General features: G+C 46.5%; 1 protein-coding gene across 1 annotated transcript in view; it reads left to right on the forward strand.

The window, feature by feature from the left end:
• Positions 1-18,965, forward strand: part of sorcs3b (sortilin related VPS10 domain containing receptor 3b) — a 46,118-nt gene that overhangs the window by 25,183 nt on the left and 1,970 nt on the right. The window contains exons 9-26 of the mRNA XM_076038398.1: positions 444-623; positions 1,626-1,772; positions 2,827-2,929; positions 3,334-3,410; positions 3,536-3,627; positions 4,528-4,635; positions 4,875-4,992; positions 5,162-5,295; positions 5,888-6,001; positions 6,313-6,484; positions 7,657-7,843; positions 8,447-8,580; positions 9,155-9,278; positions 9,622-9,734; positions 10,164-10,298; positions 10,803-10,902; positions 11,619-11,724; positions 11,823-11,983. Of these exons, the coding sequence (XP_075894513.1) occupies positions 444-623; positions 1,626-1,772; positions 2,827-2,929; positions 3,334-3,410; positions 3,536-3,627; positions 4,528-4,635; positions 4,875-4,992; positions 5,162-5,295; positions 5,888-6,001; positions 6,313-6,484; positions 7,657-7,843; positions 8,447-8,580; positions 9,155-9,278; positions 9,622-9,734; positions 10,164-10,298; positions 10,803-10,902; positions 11,619-11,724; positions 11,823-11,983 (2,305 nt within the window). The remainder of the gene's footprint in view (positions 1-443; positions 624-1,625; positions 1,773-2,826; positions 2,930-3,333; positions 3,411-3,535; positions 3,628-4,527; positions 4,636-4,874; positions 4,993-5,161; positions 5,296-5,887; positions 6,002-6,312; positions 6,485-7,656; positions 7,844-8,446; positions 8,581-9,154; positions 9,279-9,621; positions 9,735-10,163; positions 10,299-10,802; positions 10,903-11,618; positions 11,725-11,822; positions 11,984-18,965) is intronic.

Here is an 18,965-nt window from a genome sequence, read left to right on the forward strand (position 1 = left end):
AAGGTCGGTCGTTCAAGTCCCGCTGTTGTTGTGTCCTTGGGCAAGACCCATAACCCAATGGGGTTCGCCACTGCCTTGCATGGCAGCAGAAACACATTGGTGTATGAGTGTGTGAGTTAATGGGTGAATGAGAGGCCATTGTAAAGCGCTTTGGGGTGCCGTGAAGTTGCTAGAAAGCGCTATATACTGTAAGTGCAGTCCATTTACCGTGTTACCATTTGGCAATTTGAATGAGACAGATTTCCCAATAGAAATCGTAATAATCCAACATAAGACTAAAAAAAAATAATAGCTTATAGTTGATGACTAGTGGCAGATATTTCAATTTCTATCTTATTCTGCTTGTCAAGTAGAAAACAGTGGTGTTGTTTTTGTGGTCTTTCTTGATCCCCATTATTCTCTCTCACACTCACACTCACACACACACCCACACCCTCCTGCAGGACATGCATATTATCAGCACGGATGAGAAGCAGGTCTTCGCTGCGGTCCAGGAGTGGAACCAGAACAACACCTACAGCCTCTACATCTCCGACTCCCCGGGGGTCTACTTCACCCTTTCATTAGAGAATCTCAGAACCAGCAGAGGGCCCGCTGGTAATCTACTGGTCGACTTCTACAAGGTGTGTAGTCAGTGCCCGTCTCGGGCTGCTGCTGTTCCCTTTCAAAGTAATGGGCAGCACATCCCCCCCCAATCTAGAAACACAAGGAGGTTGTGCAGAAGAAAAACATATTTTTTCCCCTCCACACCTGTTCAGTGTGAGTCTATATCAAAAAGAAGAAATGGTATAATCACCTCTTAACAAAGACGGTGCTTTATATCCCAGCATAATAGTCTGCTACCATTAAACCTGTTGGACTGTGGTGTAGTGTTTTTTTTTTAAAAAAGCTCCACAGATTCTTCCGTCATTTTACCTGGATTGTGCGTCTGTTTACAAAGCGACTTAAGTTCATATTAAATCCATTCGTCTCCGTTTTTCCCCTCAAAAAGTCCGACAACACAAGCAAATGATCCCATTGTGCTGTGTTTGCCTTTTTTCTTTGTCCGTCATTGGAGTAGATACAATAGTCTTTGTGTGGCACCTGTTTTTATCTTTCTCTTGAAGAAAACATTCAAAGTGTTAATGTTGTCTGATTAGCGGTAGCCGTCCACACTGCTTCACTTTAAAACTGAAAAAAAAAAAAATGTTAAAGCTGCAAGTCTGCACATTTTCTGAGCCACCTTGTCTGTTTAAGTGGACCTCGTATGTGGAGATGGAAGCCCAATACATGTTACTTCCTGCCGTTTCTTGGTTTCTATTTGTATTTGATCACCTACAAACCATGCATAAGTTTTAGCGGGAGGATAGTTCGAAGCTTTGTTTTGCAGTGAAAAGAGTTTTTTTTTTTTTTTTTTTGTTAAATAATCCGGTGATGCTGACCAATTATTTTTAGAGGTGAGAAATAAAGATCCAAAAAATTAATATAATGCAGGGCCTTTAGGCAATTTCAATTACGACTCAGTCTGAAATATTACCACCAACGCTCGTTCATTGATCGCTCGTTAATTCCTGTTGCTCCGCAGCAACCGTTCACACAGGAAACTCACACAGGCTGTTTTTTTTTCCTCCTCCCCCCACCTGCAGGTGGAAGGTATAAACGGCATGTATCTGGCCAACAAACTGGTCAACGGCCAAGTGAAGAGTTTCCTCACGTACAACAAGGGCCAGACGTGGGCGCTGCTGCCTGCTCCCGCCGCCGACGTGGCTGGAAACAACCTCAACTGCATCCTGGTGAGCCCCAGCAGCCGGCCGGACGTCCTCATTCATACGTAATGAACTGCGCGGCATCCATCATTCATCAAATCTTTTAACCCTCATCAGCTGCGCTGGGAATCGGCAGCGGTGGCAGGTGTCCACCTTCAGCGTTAAAATGGCTTTTTAGCTCCTCCATAATGAGACAAGGAGGAATTGGAAAAAAAACCCAACATATATATGTTTATATGTATTTATATATATATATATATATATATATATATATATACATACCCACGCACACACACGCTGTGTTGTTTTACTATGGTGTCGGGCGCCGAGTGTCATCGCTTTTAGTTACGGGGTGCAGACTTTCCATTAACCTCTATGATTTCAATTTACTACCTGTAGTCATGCAGGATTAATGGACGTGAGATTACACTGAATTACATTACGGGGGAGGCCACCGTTGTTATTCACAGAGTGTGATATTGGTCTAATACAATCAGCACGTTCCCCCGTAACAATCGGTATTGGCTTGATCGCAGGTTAGACTGCCCCCCCACCCCCACCCCCTCACCCGCTCTGCTGACCACTCCGCCACCACCACCACCACCACCACCACCCCTCAGGCACTCTGGCCTTTAAAGGCCTTTATTGATGTTTTCGGCGGGCTGTGGAAAGTCTGAGGGATGAGTGAAAATAATTAGAATCAGTTTTGCCAGTTTAATCACCACATCTTGGCGCATTTTAATTACATGCCTTGTTTGCTTTGGAGCGAAACAATTCAAATGCCCTCCGCGTCTTCTCTGCCATTTTTCCCCCGTCTCTCTCCCTTGCGCTCTCACTCTCTCTCTCTCTCTCTCACACACACTCTAGGAGGAGATGAGAGGTTCACAACATCTTTGTTTTATACAAATGGTCTCAGAAAACATTAGCGATCTCCTCCTCGGAAAGCCTCGTTTGAAAAGGCTTCGAATTATGATCTGTCTGAAACCCACTTCCTCCCACCTCGCACTCCGCTTGTAATGTCTTCTCTGTCTTGTCTTTTTCTTTTATCTCCTCTGGTGGCCGTTGTCGTGGCTGCCGACAGCCGTTTTGCTCGCTGCACCTTCACCTGGAGATGTGGGAGAACCCCTACACGTCCGGGCCCATCACCAGCAAGAAGACGGTGCCGGGCATCTTCGTGGCCAGAGGTACGCACGTGTTTGTGCGGCTTTCGACCGTGACATCGGTGTGACGCGTGTCACTGCAAAGTCGGATGCAAACAGGCCTCACAAGCTGGAACCCCCACCCAACCCAGTGTCCCGCCTGCTCACTGGAGCGCAGATTCTGAAATGAAAAATGTCCACATATGAATATGAGGCGCGCTCGGTTTTCTCAATGACAGTTACGCATTATTACAGTATTATTACAGTATATTACAGTATTATTACAGTATATTACGCATTATTACAGTATTATTACAGTATATTACGCATCCTTACAGTGTTATTATGCTTTATTACATTATTATTACAGTTTATGCCTTACAGTTGTGTCTCGTGTCTCTTACCCCAACCCCCCACCCTGGGATGGTTGACTGTTTTGCGCTCGGCAGGCAATACAGGAACGGAGCTGTCCTCTGCCAACGCCGGCATGTTCATAACGTCGGACGCGGGGAATAGCTGGAGACAGGTGAGACGCCGCCTGCCTCGGCACAATGCCGTATTATCCGACGCACAGCGATGATGATTGAGGCGAAAAAAAGAAAAAGAAAAAAAAACCTGCGTCATCTTGCAAATCTCTCCCCGCCGACGCAGATCTTCGACGAGGAGCACAACGTCTGGTTCCTGGACAACGGCGGGGCCATGCTGGCCGTCCTGCATTCCACGGCGCCCATTCGACACCTGTGGTGGGTAATGGCCGCCCGCCGCTGCGATTGCTCCCGGCAGGAGGCGTCGCTCTCGCGCTTGTAATGGGAACTTGTTCTGGCATAATTTCTCTTTTCCCGCTCACCCCCCCCCCCCCCCCCCCCCCCGGTCCCTCTTTCTTTCATTCTCTTTTTTTGTTGGGGTTTGATGCGGCTTATGATTACACTTAATGTTTTGAATTGCTGATGGGCCAAGTTTGCATGGTAATTGTATCACGGCCGCCACAGAAGTGTCAGAATTATTTCCGCCCGAGGAGAGTCTGTTATAGCTTTGTACTCGTGGCTGGATGTGATGGTTTGAGTGCTTTTATGTAAATGAAAAGTGGGAGCCGGGTGGAAATATGAGACAGAGAATGCCCTCATAAGTGGCCCCAGTATTGTAGGGGCTTGCTAACACCATCTACTTTGATGTCCCTCCCCGCTGCAGCCCTGTCAAACGTGATTAAGCTCAGAGAAAAGGTGATATAAAACTGCCCCAAATCTATTTCTAACGTTACAACCGGAGTCGTGTCACTCTTTTTTTTGTTGTTGTTTGTTGTTGCTGCTGCTGTTGTGTCACCCTCAAAAATTTACCCGCGTGGAGACACATTTGTTTTGTTGCTCAGCTACACCTCGAGATAATTTTTTTTTTCCTCTCCCCCGCCGCCGCCTCCCCCCGCAACACAGGAGGAGGAACAGGAGCTGCCGCTTCATTTTTCAGCCGTAGCAAAAGAAATGACCTGATATCTTTTATCATATTTCTTTTGTAGGTTGTTTTTCACCGTTTAAATGTCATATGCATAGCGGGAGCAATATATCCATTCACCGCTGATGGATAAACATGACGCGAATAGACAGACAGACAGACAGCATTTGTTCTTTGTTTTTTTTGTTGTCATGCAGGATCAGCCTTGACGAAGGAAAGAAATGGGACCGCCACAGTTTCTCCTTGGCGCCGCTGTATGTGGACGGAGTGCTAATGGAGCCGGAATCTGACAATCACATCATCACGTAAGCACCAGGATGTGCATGTACAGTCCGGCAGGAATATGAACCCAATCCCAAAACTCGAAGCGTAAGCTCCCCTCTCTGATCTAATTGAATTGCTCGGCAGGTTCTCAATAAAAAAAAACAAAAGGAGAGGAAACGTTATCTCTCCTGTCAGCCCCGCTATAAATTACAGGCTTATATCTGGTGTCCCTGGATGTCTCCCCCGCTGAACATTTGCATGTCTGTGACTCATCTTCCAGTTTTTTCGGACACTTCAGCCATCGGTCAGAGTGGCAGCTGATTAAGATCGACTACAAGGGCCTCTTTAGCAGGAGATGCATGGACGGAGATTATCAGACATGGCACCTACACAACAAGGTACCGGGAATATTAAACACCATTGATTTGCTGTCAACCCCTGGAGAGATGCATGTTGGGCCACTTTGACACCTAAACGCCGGGCATTTAGCGAGCGGCTCTTCCTCCGCTTTCCTTCCTGGAGTCTCTCTTTTCAAACATCGGCCCCCTCTTTTTCTGTGCTTGACAGGGAGAGCAGTGCGTGATGGGCGAGAAGCAGATCTATATGAAGCGCCGGCCGGGCAACCGTTGCATGCTGGCACAGGACTACTCAAGGATCTACTCATCAGAGCCCTGCCTCTGCACCGCTTATGATTTTGAATGGTATTTGCTTCCACTCTCACATTCCCAGAAACTGAATGCATAGAATGAATTTCAGAGTCAATATTGAACCTTAATAATAATTTCTTTTTCTTTTTTTTTTGCGTGTTTACCAAATAGCCAGCTCCCATTTGAGCTTCTTATCAAATTGCACCTAATTACTGACTCTTGTATTAAATTGTCCGGTAAAAACACCAGTATCGCTTTGCAGAATTTCCTTCCCATATTGCATATTTACCTGGTTAACCAATAGCACTGTATTCGTGGAATCCAATTATACTTTGGAAATTCTAGACGAGAGACGGGAACTTTTCAGCGCGCCTCTGCGATTTGCATAATGTCAAGTGACTTATTAGAATTCAATTAATAATGAATCGCTAAATGAATTTTGAATATCTTTCATCCGTCCGCCTGAAATTCTGTTTGATCCTGCATGTCTGACAATAATGTCTCTAGTTGTGTTTTTTAAAACTGTGCCGCGCGGCTCGGGCTGCGACACGCACGCGCCACAGCTACAAAAAAAGAAAAAAGAGGGCCTTGATTGCTTGCGACGCCGCGCTCATTATTTACGCAAAGTTTTGTTTTTATTTGCCAGTGATTACGGGTGGGAACGGCAGGCGGACGGGAAGTGCCACCCTGCTTTTTGGTTTAATCCAAGCAGTGTGGCTAAAAGCTGCAGCACCAACCAAAGCTTCCTTAATAGCACGGGGTAAGTGGCCACCCTTAATGTCCAATCCATCATCAAACAATGTTCCTCCATCACAGCGGGTCTGTCATGTTTTCTGTGGCACAAACAGAAAATAATCGCTCGCCCCCGCCATCTTTCAGGATAAACACCCCGGCGAGAGACAAACACAGTAACCTTGAGTCTGTCCCAGTTTATTGTTTGTACAAAACACCGGAGTGCCCACAAATTTAAATATGATGGAAGTTCATGCAAAGCACACCTAACGCACTGATTTATATGCGTGTTGTTTTTATATTTATATACATATATTCTTTATTTTTCTCCTCCTAAAGCTACCGAAAGGTTTTGTCCAACAACTGCAAGGAGGGAAGCAGGAGGGTGTTTTCGCCCCGGAGACAAGCGTGTCGGCCACGGCCGCCACGTGGCCTCCGCCTGTCCACCAGCCAGGGCGAGCTGCACGCCACCGTCGGAAGCAACGTCACCTTTATGATTTACCTCGACGATGTGAGTCGTGTCGAGGGTGCTTTGAAAGAAAGTCCAGTTTTTCAGCTTTTTCAGTTTTTTCCCAGATATGGATTCATCCTGTAAACATAAAAGTGAAGGAGTTCTCTGAGCTTATTTGACAGTTTTATGTGAGGAATTTGAAAAACGATTAGAAACACGCAGATGTAAGGGTGCCTATTGGCCCCTTTAAAAGAAATTAAATTTCTTCAAAGGTCCCTTTATTTGAAATTCACCACCAGTGTCTCAGTCCTGTCAGTGAACTCCCCAGAATTGTGGACATGCAATCCTGTGTTTCTGTTGCTTGGTCTACTTTGCAGAAAAAAAAGCCCAATTCCACAGTTCTGGGAATCAACCCTTTGTGATGTCACAGAGGGCGCTGGAATCTCAACACCCCCAGCTAGATGGTGGTCCGATTCATTGAGATAGACTCATGGCAACGTGTTGCTATTAAATATTGTATGTGGATGGCCCAATATCTTTAGCAGGAAGCTAAAAAGGAGTCTTTTTGGTGGGAGGCTGTAAACACAGCTCTAAATATTTTTTGTGTGCAATTAACTGTGCAAACTGCTCCAGAATGAAAAAAGTGGGTCTACTGGCAGGACCTTTTAAAAACTACAGAGTCCGTATTTATGGTTTTCCAGCCGCAGCGACTCCAGCAAGAACCGATTAATTCTATTCTTCCTCATAATGGTGTAATAACCTTTATAAGGAGCCCTGCTGAACTGATATATGAGTTTAGCCCCAGAATCCTTGCAGAGGAGATATAGCCACACGGGGTGGAATACAAACCAAAGCTGGAGGCCAAAGGGTGGGTGAGAAAAGATTTCCTTTAGATTACCGGAATGTGTTTGTTTGTTTGTTTACTTTTAGGGGATGATTGAAGATGAGATTTAAGATGCAGAACTTTAAAATTGCCGCACAACCTTTGTCGATTCTGCAGCTCTGGGCTTCATTTTTTTCCCACTTTTTTTTTTTTTTTCTACGCTTGTATTTCTGTCTCCTTCCTCTCATACTCGCGCACAAAGTGTTTGTGACACGGCTTACCAGACGTCTCCGAGCCGAGCACTTCGGCTCCCACCACTCGTACGACTCAAGTGTCCTGACCTGAGCCGAGGTGACAGGAACAACTTGTGTTTTTTATTTGATTTTTTTCGTTCGCCGCCTGTCTGCAGGGAGAGTCGCCGAGGACCAGCATCCAGCTCGACTTCGGGGACGGCATCAAGATCACCTACTCCAACCTGAGCAGGACCGATGACGGCATACAGCACATCTACAGAGCGACTGGGATTTACCGAGTGGCGGCCTTCGCCGAGAACAGCCAGGGATCTGACAGCAGCATGCTGTTTTTACACATCACCAGTACGTGGATGGATGAGAGGCGTCGTTACTCAGTCCTGCGGCAGACCGTGTGGCACGAGGCCCTCGTTGCCTGTCGGCCGCATCGCACTGAATTGCATTTCAGGCTCCCTTTACTGCGATGCAGACAGTAAAATGAATGGGGTCTAATATTAGTTTAGATATTTAGGGGGGAACAAACAAAGACAGACAATAGCTCCAAAAAATAGTCAGTATTAATTGGCCAATACTTGCCAAACTGTGTTCCCACTTTCCTCGAACCCCACATTTTCTCTTTTCTTTAAATGTGGCTATTGGAAAACTCACACGTTTTGCCCCAGAGACTCCCTGTTTGAAATATCTGCATGGCCCACAGTGACATCACCATCTGTTTTTGTCCGCGCTGTACCTGGAAATTGACAGAGCCACTGCATCTTTAATCAGCATTGATGGATCAGTAACTGTCCACATCTTTCATGGTCTGCATGGTCTCTGTCGTTCTCTCTCTCTCCCTCTCTCTCTCTCCCTCTCTCTCTCTCCCTTTGTCTCTCTCTGTCTCTCCCTGGTTGCCTTCGTCCCCCGGGCCTGTGTGCACGCGGCGTGCATGAATGCGCGCCATTGCCTCAGGTCCAGTGGAGCGTGTCTATCTATCGGCCCCTATTGTCGCCATCCAGGGGAAGGAAGCCAACCTGACGGTGGTGGTGTGGCCCAGCCACAGTCGAACGCTGACCTTCTTCTGGTGGTTTGACAACAGCTCCGAGGTGAGAATCTTCTCATCTCGCCTCCGCAATTGCCTGGCCTCATCCGGCGTATTATTTTCCCCATTTAACCAAGCCTTCCGCTTGATGTCTGATGCCGTGCTTTCAGACGTGCGCAGTGAAAAAAATTGATGACATCAGAAACTAAAATTCATGTACAGGCAGTAAGGCAGCTGCAAATTTGCAAAGTTTTAAAGATGTACTGACAATGCTTTCTTCCCTTCGTGTCATTTTGCTATCAGGGGGTTTTATAGTTTATAGAAGTTTGCAGTTGTTTTGAATGTGAACCGCCAAAGACTTCGAATACATTTTTTTTTTTAAATAAAATTTTGTATATTGATGAAAAAAAGTAAGAGTAAAGCAGAAGCCAGCCAGTTGCCCCTCTCCTGCAGCAACCAGGAGGTCTTTTTTCACCTCCGCTGACGGTTTTTACAGCAACCTCAGCTCATTATGCACAAAGTCAAGGGCTACACATAAAGAGTTTTCTATATTCAGCGGAGAGGATGCGGTTTCTACTGAGGGGAAATCACCTGTGTGTGTCTCTCTCTTTTGCTTTCTCCCTGTTTTTGAAATCCAGCCCATAATAACCTTGGAGGGCAGCGTCTCGCACACGTTTCAGAGAGCGGGAAAAAACAAGGTGACGGTGCAGGTTGCCTCCGGAGGCGCCATCGTGCAGGATTCACGAGACATCACCGTGAAAGGTGAGTTGGGGGCGGCGGCGCTCTTCAAAGCGCTTTAATTGGCGCGACGCGCGGGGTTGGCATGAATATGCAACGCGCCGCCTCGCGGACGGCGCCGTCTCCATGTCCACGTCAGCACGGACTCACTCCTCATGAATAAAATGTCACAGCGGGCGTACGGGTGGGGGAAGAGCAATTAATTTCAAGGTGTACGTTGCCAAATGAAAAAAGACTAAATAGAGTCAGATTTAATAAGAGCAATTTACAAAAAATAAAGAGAGAGAGAGAGAGAGAGAGAGAGATGAAGAAAACGGAGGCGGCGCCTGGTCCCTAACGAGCGTCAATCACTTTGCGCCGCTTTCAGAGTTCTTCCGCTCGCTGCTGCTGTCCTTCTCTCCGGCCCTTGACGAGCACAACCCCGACATCCCGGAGTGGAGGGAGGACGTGGGCCGCGTGGTGCGGACAGCCCTGTCGCAGGTACACCAGGCCTCCGTCACCCCGAGATGCTTCCTGCCACCGGCAGCTCTCAGCCTCATCACTATTTCATGCCAGGCGTGCGGTATTGATGGAGGGAGCGGTCATGATGCTCCCAGCTTGGACTTTATTTATTTATTTATTTATTTATTTATTTATTTATTTATTTAATCCCCCCTTGTCTTTGAGATTAGCTTAGTTGACAGGAAACAGACGGCCGGCGTTTTAGCGCCATGTCAGATGGAGGCGAACGTCACAACAACAACAAAAAGTTGGCCGTCAAGTTTGGAAGATTTTTTTTATTTTTCATTTTACGTTATTTTATTTCATTTTGAAGGAGACTTTGCTGTCCAAAGGGAGTAGAGAGGCAAACAAACTTTCGATGCCACGGCGGCGTTGTGTGACGTCTTTGTTGTCGTCGCGTCACCGCAGGTGTCTGGGGTTCCCGAGGAGCAGCTGCTGGTGTTTTTGTACCCGGGTCTTCCGACCACAGCGGAGCTCTTCATCCTGCCTGATGAGAACGGCCACGGCGAGCACAAGAAGGACAGCGAGGAGGCTCTGGAGACGGTAAGAAAAAGAGAAGACGTGCCAAGAAATGTGTAGTCAAAACTTTCTTGTGTGCTTGTGTGCGGTTCTCCAGTGTGGTTTTTGGAGCACCAAATAAACACTTTCACAACTTGTTGGTTTTTTTTTGTCACTTTATTTGGGAGACGTGGCACAGGCGCGAATCATTTCTGATCTATTCTATTCTGATTGCTAATCACGTCAAGCAGTGGGGGTGTCGAGGTAAAACACACGTGACAGCTCCGCCCACTGACCAGTCGCTGCTTCACCGACTCTGACTTCAAAAGGCATCACAGACTCAGCAGGCCAGCACTCGGATGTTGCAATATATATATTTTTTTCATTTTATTCTACTTTTAAATACAGCTTGAGGGAAGTTGATAAAGGAGGAGTTCATATCGGTATGAAGGGGGAGCTACGTTTTCTAAGTTTAAAAAAAAAAAAAAAAAAAAGTTTATTCCTCAAAAAAAGTTGACTCCCAAATGTTTTTATGGTCTTTTTAAACAGATATCAGATATTTTTGTCACCGCTCTGAACCAAGGCCTGATCCAGTTTGAGCTGAAAGCTGACATTCGCATCATCGTCTACATGACTCAACAAACTCTGGGTGAGTGTCTTTCTTTCTTTCTTTCTTTCTTTCTTTCTTTCTTTCACATTTAAATATGCAAAATAAATCAAATTGCCCCCAAGTACAAATCCATACCGTCCTGCGGCTGCACGTTTGCACCACAGCAGCAGATTTGCTCTGCTCTCTCACGTGCTAAAAACGCAAGCCACGCGTCAGTCCTGCGGTGATATAACATCGAATCCTTCACGGTGAGATCACAACGTTATTCCCAGAGTGAAATTTAAACCACACAGTACATCACGGGGTCTTAACGCAATATTGTTTTTTTTATTGTTTTTTTTTCACCACCTGAGGCTGCGAGACAGTAGCGCGGGCCGATCAATGGCGTGATTGACAAAGGAGGCGTTTGGTATGCGGCGGGCAAATCATCGGGGTCGCCCCGGTCTTTAGCATATCTCAAAAATGTGTCGATCAACCTTGCGTGACTTTACCCTTTTCATCCAGCGGAGGATCTGTCTTCATTTGTGTCTGCATACAAAGGTCTGGGATGCCTTTAAAATGATCCTGAAAGGTCATAGACTTCACAGGCGTCTCTCTGAAAGGAGAGGCGGAGGTGGGGCGAGGGGGATATCGCATCTCAGCATTTAAAAAGCCATGACTATGCATTAGCAACCTGCATGGTGGAGCCCAGGGAGAGGCAGATACCTCCTGGAGACTCCGTCACCTCCTCTGATTGTACCACACTTGCCTTTCAGCGCCACTGGTGGATTCCAACTCCATCCACAGCGGGTCGGCCATGCTGATGCTGCTCACCGTGGTCTTTGTTGGATTGTTGGCGTTCTTCATCTACAAGTTCAAAAGGTTTGCATGAATTTCGTAAAAAAAAACAACTGCTAGTCTTGGATGCGATGTGGTTCGGCGGTGAAGAAGGAGCTCTCCTGCTGTTGGCCCTCTGTCAGGAAAATCCCCTGGATCCACGTCCAGACGGAGGACAGCCACGAGAAGGAGCCGGAAGTGATCAGCACCGTCGGGCCCAATGACATCATGTCCAAAGTGAAGCACAGTGAGTTCTCCTCCCCCAAAGAGCTCATGGAGAAGGAGCTGGAGGCCAGGAGCAGAGGTAGGCAAAAAAACAATAATAATAAAAAAAAATCCACCCAATTTAAACAAAAAAAAAAGTTCGGCTGCGAGTTAAAGTTGGAATTCATTTCCATAAGTTGTAAACTTTAGCAAGATAAAAAGTAGTTTTTTGTTTTTTTTATGGTTTCAGATTTTTCTGCCAAGACTTTAAGACTAAAACACAAATAATCGGGATTATATCTATATTTTTTATTGTGACTTCTATTTAGTTAACGCAATAATAACACAATAAGTCTCTCTTATGTAAGAGGAAAAGTAACAATTCCCAGGTTTCCTAAAACTAACGCCTGTCCAAACTCTTTACTTCCCTTTTCCGCTGCCTGTTCAGAATGCGTGCGCTATGATGTGCAGCTCTTTGTGATGTCACATGGGGCCACAGTCCTGCTCTGACATGAAAATGAAACTGACTGATTGAAATCTTTCACAGAACCAAAGCTTTTTTCTTTTTTTTCTTTTTTTCTTTTTTTTTTTACCAGCGGGCAACAGTTTCAGATCCAAAATGTCTTTATTAGTGTGTTTGTTCCAAAGTCAGACATCTGGAGCGCACCGGCAGCCCGGAGGCAGACTTTAGTCTGACAAGTAAAGTTTTCTCTGCTGCAGCTGACGTCTCCTGTGATGTCTCCCACTATTTGGTCCCAGCAGAGAGACAGGGGGGTGGGTTGGGGGGGGTTATTTGACAGAGGTGTAGCGTCGCACTGCCGCCTGACACAGATGCATCCTGCCGCAGCTCCCTTTTTCCCATTACTCAGCGTTTTATACACTTCTTTGCTCCTCAGCTCTTTTTCTTTCAACCTCTCTGCGTCCTTGCTGATGTGAAGCCAAACTCAGGTGTGTTGATGTGTGGAAAGTGTTCATTTACAAAAAGGGCACCGGATCTTTTTTTTTTCATTTCCACCGTCTGACTTTCTGGATTTGAAACGTTGCGAAAATTTCAATGATACCCTCCAAAAAAAAAAATTGTGAAACACAACACAGCTGTATATTTCTCCAGAACATATTAACGAAATGCAGTCAGGAACTGCTAAAAACTGAACTTCCAGCCAGTATTAAAAAAAAATCAAACCACATTTAAATGCAATGAGTAGCTTGTTAAGAAACCCCCTTTAAAGTCCAAGTGACATGAAATACTCCCAAATCATGAACTGATGTGTTCCCTTGTCACGGTTACTTTGCAAGAAAAGCCACAGAACAAATTCATGGCACTTTAAGGGTCTTTAACATGATTTATGTTCGCAGAAATTGCTCCTGAATGATTAATATGATACCGTGTGTGAGCTCATTTTTCATATTCACTAAAAGTTTGCGGTTCAGGTGAACTGTGAATCTATCAAGTCTGTGTTTTGCGTAATAACGGGGGGCTCTTCACTCAAATGTCACTGGATTCACAACATTTAATCTTACCACTTGACTGTTGGTCATTGTTACTAAAAACCTATTAAATAAGCGTCTTCATACAGTAAGCGGCACAGCCATCCGGTTGTCAATTTAAGATTTGTAGCCAAGATAATAGGAAAAGTACTTATTTTTATATTGTTGGATATCACCAGCCAATAATTTTGACTGTCAAATTCCAGTTCTTGTCTACGAGGCTCACAGAGCATCATTGAAGTACAGCAGTGGTTCTCAAACTTTCTCTGTCATGCCCCACCTTGGAGGAAGAAGGTTTTTCATGCTAGAAGCCCCAAATTTGATGTGGCTGTGTCTTGAGGGATCCCAATGAACCTGCAAGTGCCCCCATGTCTCTAGGACAAAGTTAACTTTTGACCCCATAGACTTGCATGGCATTAGGGTTAGCGATAAGGCTGGAATTAGGGTTAGGGTTAGGGTTACTGCTGGAATTAGGGTTAGGGTTTTGGTGTTCCTCATGGGCTAGAAGCCCCAAATTTGACGTGGCTGTGTCTTGAGGGATCCCGATGAACCTGCAAGTGCCCCCATGTCTCTAGGACAAAGTTGACTTTTGACCCCATAGACTTGCATGGCATTGGGGTTAGCGATAAGACTGGAATTAGGGTTAGGGTTAGGGTTACTGCTGGAATTAGGGTTTTGGGGTTCCTCATGGGCAAGAAGCCCCAAATTTGATGTGGCTGTGTCTTGAGGGATCCCGATGAACCTGCAAGTGCCCCCATGTCTCTAGGACAAAGTTGACTTTTGACCCCATAGACTTGCATGGCATTAGGGTTAGCGGTAAGGCTGGAATTAGGGTTAGGGTTAGGGTTACTGCTGGAATTAGGGTTTTGGGGTTCCTCATGGGCTAGAAGCCCCAAATTTGATGTGGCTGTGTCTTGAGGGATCCCGATGAACCTGCAAGTGCCCCCATGTCTCTAGGACAAAGTTGACTTTTGACCCCATAGACTTGCATGACATTAGGGTTAGCGATAAGGCTGGAATTAGGGTTAGGGTTAGGGTTACTTCTGGAATTAGGGTTTTGGGGTTCCTCATGGGCTAGAAGCCCCAAATTTGACGTGGCTGTGTCTTGAGGGATCCCGATGAACCTGCAAGTGCCCCCATGTCTCTAGGACAAAGTTGACTTTTGACCCCATAGACTTGCATGGCATTAGGGTTAGCGATAAGGCTGGAATTAGGGTTAGGGTTAGGGTTACTGCTGGAATTAGGGTTTTGGGGTTCCTCATGGGCTAGAAGCCCCAAATTTGACATGGCTGTGTCTTGAGGGATCCCGATGAACCTGCAAGTGCCCCCATGTCTCTAGGACAAAGTTGACTTTTGACCCCATAGACTTGCATGGCATTGGGGTTAGCGATAAGACTGGAATTAGGGTTAGGGTTAGGGTTACTGCTGGAATTAGGGTTTTGGGGTTCCTCATGGGCTAGAAGCCCCAAATTTGATGTGGCTGTGTCTTGAGGGATCCCGATGAACCTGCAAGTGCCCCCATGTCTCTAGGACAAAGTTGACTTTTGACCCCATAGACTTGCATGGCATTAGGGTTAGCGATAAGGCTGGAATTAGGGTTAGGGTTAGGGTTACTGCTGGAATTAGGGTTTTGGGGTTCCTCATGGGCTAGAAGCCCCAAATTTGACATGGCTGTGTCTTGAGGGATCCCGATGAACCTGCAAGTGCCCCCATGTCTCTAGGACAAAGTTGACTTTTGACCCCGTAGACTTGCATGGCATTAGGGTTAGCGATAAGGCTGGAATTAGGGTTAGGGTTAGGGTTACTGCTGGAATTAGGGTTTTGGGGTTCCTCATGGGCTAGAAGCCCCAAATTTGACATGGCTGTGTCTTGAGGGATCCCGATGAACCTGCAAGTGCCCCCATGTCTCTAGGACAAAGTTGACTTTTGACCCCATAGACTTGCATGGCATTAGGGTTAGCGATAAGGCTGGAATTAGGGTTAGGGTTAGGGTTACTGCTGGAATTAGGGTTTTGGGGTTCCTCATGGGCTAGAAGCCCCAAATTTGATGTGGCTGTGTCTTGAGGGATCCCGATGAACCTGCAAGTGCCCCCATGTCTCTAGGACAAAGTTGACTTTTGACCCCATAGACTTGCATGGCATTAGGGTTAGCGATAAGGCTGGAATTAGGGTTAGGGTTAGGGTTACTGCTGGAATTAGGGTTTTGGGGTTCCTCATGGGCTAGAAGCCCCAAATTTGACGTGGCTGTGACCTGAGGGATCCTGATGAACCTGCAAGTGCCCCCATGTCTCTAGGACAAAGTTGACTTTTGACCCCATAGACTTGCATGGCATTAGGGTTAGCGATAAGGCTGGAATTAGGGTTAGGGTTAGGGTTACTGCTGGAATTAGGGTTAGGGTTTTGGGGTTCCTCATGTGCTAGAAGCCCCACATTTGATGTGGCTGTGTCTTGAGGGATCCCGATGAACCTGCAAGTGCCCCCATGTCTCTAGGACAAAGTTGACTTTTGACCCCATAGACTTGCATGGCATTAGGGTTAGCGATAAGGCTGGAATTAGGGTTAGGGTTAGGGTTACTGCTGGAATTAGGGTTTTGGGGTTCCTCATGGGCTAGAAGCCCCAAATTTGACGTGGCTGTGTCTTGAGGGATCCCGATGAACCTGCAAGTGCCCCCATGTCTCTAGGACAAAGTTGACTTTTGACCCCATAGACTTGCATGGCATTGGGGTTAGCGATAAGACTGGAATTAGGGTTAGGGTTAGGGTTACTGCTGGAATTAGGGTTTTGGGGTTCCTCATGGGCTAGAAGCCCCAAATTTGATGTGGCTGTGTCTTGAGGGATCCCGATGAACCTGCAAGTGCCCCCATGTCTCTAGGACAAAGTTGACTTTTGACCCCATAGACTTGCATGGCATTAGGGTTAGCGATAAGGCTGGAATTAGGGTTAGGGTTAGGGTTACTGCTGGAATTAGGGTTTTGGGGTTCCTCATGGGCTAGAAGCCCCAAATTTGACATGGCTGTGTCTTGAGGGATCCCAATGAACCTGCAAGTGGTCCCATGTCTCTAGGACAAAGTTGACTTTTGACCCCATAGACTTGCATGGCATTAGGGTTAGCGATAAGGCTGGAATTAGGGTTAGGGTTAGGGTTACTGCTGGAATTAGGGTTTTGGGGTTCCTCATGTGCTAGAAGCCCCACATTTGATGTGGCTGTGTCTTGAGGGATCCCGATGAACCTGCAAGTGCCCCCATGTCTCTAGGACAAAGTTGACTTTTGACCCCATAGACTTGCATGGCATTAGGGTTAGCGATAAGGCTGGAATTAGGGTTAGGGTTAGGGTTACTGCTGGAATTAGGGTTTTGGGGTTCCTCATGGGCTAGAAGCCCCAAATTTGACGTGGCTGTGTCTTGAGGGATCCCGATGAACCTGCAAGTGCCCCCATGTCTCTAGGACAAAGTTGACTTTTGACCCCATAGACTTGCATGGCATTGGGGTTAGCGATAAGACTGGAATTAGGGTTAGGGTTAGGGTTACTGCTGGAATTAGGGTTTTGGGGTTCCTCATGGGCTAGAAGCCCCAAATTTGATGTGGCTGTGTCTTGAGGGATCCCGATGAACCTGCAAGTGCCCCCATGTCTCTAGGACAAAGTTGACTTTTGACCCCATAGACTTGCATGGCATTAGGGTTAGCGATAAGGCTGGAATTAGGGTTAGGGTTAGGGTCACTTCTGGAATTAGGGTTTTGGGGTTCCTCATGGGCTAGAAGCCCCAAATTTGACATGGCTGTGTCTTGAGGGATCCCAATGAACCTGCAAGTGGTCCCATGTCTCTAGGACAAAGTTGACTTTTGACCCCATAGACTTGCATGGCATTAGGGTTAGCGATAAGGCTGGAATTAGGGTTAGGGTTAGGGTTACTGCTGGAATTAGGGTTTTGGGGTTCCTCATGTGCTAGAAGCCCCACATTTGATGTGGCTGTGTCTTGAGGGATCCCGATGAACCTGCAAGTGCCCCCATGTCTCTAGGACAAAGTTGACTTTTGACCCCATAGACTTGCATGGCATTAGGGTTAGCGATAAGGCTGGAATTAGGGTTAGGGTTAGGGTTACTGCTGGAATTAGGGTTTTGGGGTTCCTCATGGGCTAGAAGCCCCAAATTTGACGTGGCTGTGACCTGAGGGATCCCGATGAACCTGCAAGTGCCCCCATGTCTCTAGGACAAAGTTGACTTTTGACCCCATAGACTTGCATGGCATTAGGGTTAGCGATAAGGCTGGAATTAGGGTTAGGGTTAGGGTTACTGCTGGAATTAGGTTTAGGGTTTTGGGGTTCCTCATGGGCTAGAAGCCCCAAATTTGACGTGGCTGTGTCTTGAGGAATCCCGATGAACCTGCAAGTGCCCCCATGTCTCTAGGACAAAGTTGACTTTTGACCCCATAGACTTGCATGGCATTAGGGTTCGCGGTAAGGCTGGAATTAGGGTTAGGGTTAGGGTTACTGCTGGAATTAGGGTTTTGGGGTTCCTCATGGGCTAGAAGCCCCAAATTTGACGTGGCTGTGTCTTGAGGGATCCCGATGAACCTGCAAGTGCCCCCATGTCTCTAGGACAAAGTTGACTTTTGACCCCATAGACTTGCATGGCATTAGGGTTAGCGATAAGGCTGGAATTAGGGTTAGGGTTAGGGTTACTGCTGGAATTAGGGTTTTGGGGTTCCTCATGGGCTAGAAGCCCCAAATTTGACGTGGCTGTGTCTTGAGGGATCCCGATGAACCTGCAAGTGGTCCCATGTCTCTAGGACAAAGTTGACTTTTGACCCCATAGACTTGCATGGCATTAGGGTTAGCGATAAGGCTGGAATTAGGGTTAAGGTTAGGGTTACTGCTGGAATTAGGGTTTTGGGGTTCCTCATGGGCTAGAAGCCCCAAATTTGACGTGGCTGTGTCTTGAGGGATCCCGATGAACCTGCAAGTGCCCCCATGTCTCTAGGACAAAGTTGACTTTTGACCCCATAGACTTGCATGGCATGGCATTAGGGTTAGCGATAAGGCTGGAATTAGGATTAGGGTTAGGGTTACTGCTGGAATTAGGGTTTTGGTTTTGGGGTTCCTCATGGGCTAGAAGAGTTAGTTAGAGCAGTGGTTCTCAAACTTTCTGTCACGCCCCACCTTGGAGGAAGGGAATCCCCCCCCCCCAAAAAAAAAAAGCCAAAGTGGTGACAAAATAGTTTTTTTCAAATTCACTGAAACAACATAAATGTGCAAATAATGTTTTACCTTTGGCACTCCACTTTTTTTTTTTTATCATGAACATTCATTTCACTTTTCTCTTCATTTATGAAATCATTTATTTTGTACAAATAAACCACTTTAGCAAATCACTCTTTGTGACATCAAATCCTGGCCTCGCTGTGAAACAACACAGCTTTATGCTGTGCTCCCATCTCCTCACAAAGTGGAGAGAAACGCGCTTTCAGGGCTCTTGTTTTGATGAAATTGACCACATCAACAATGCAACATCACATTTTCTTGAGCGTTGCGTGCGCTAAGTCATAATATTGCGCCAGTCGCGGCGTAGATCACGTACTGATGCAAAGGTGTTTG

This window comes from Nelusetta ayraudi, unplaced genomic scaffold (assembly GCF_046127955.1).
Source record: "Nelusetta ayraudi isolate G7.1 ecotype Tasmania unplaced genomic scaffold, CSIRO-AGI_Nayr_v1 ptg000056l, whole genome shotgun sequence".
In the NCBI taxonomy this organism is placed as follows: Eukaryota; Metazoa; Chordata; class Actinopteri; order Tetraodontiformes; family Monacanthidae; genus Nelusetta; species Nelusetta ayraudi.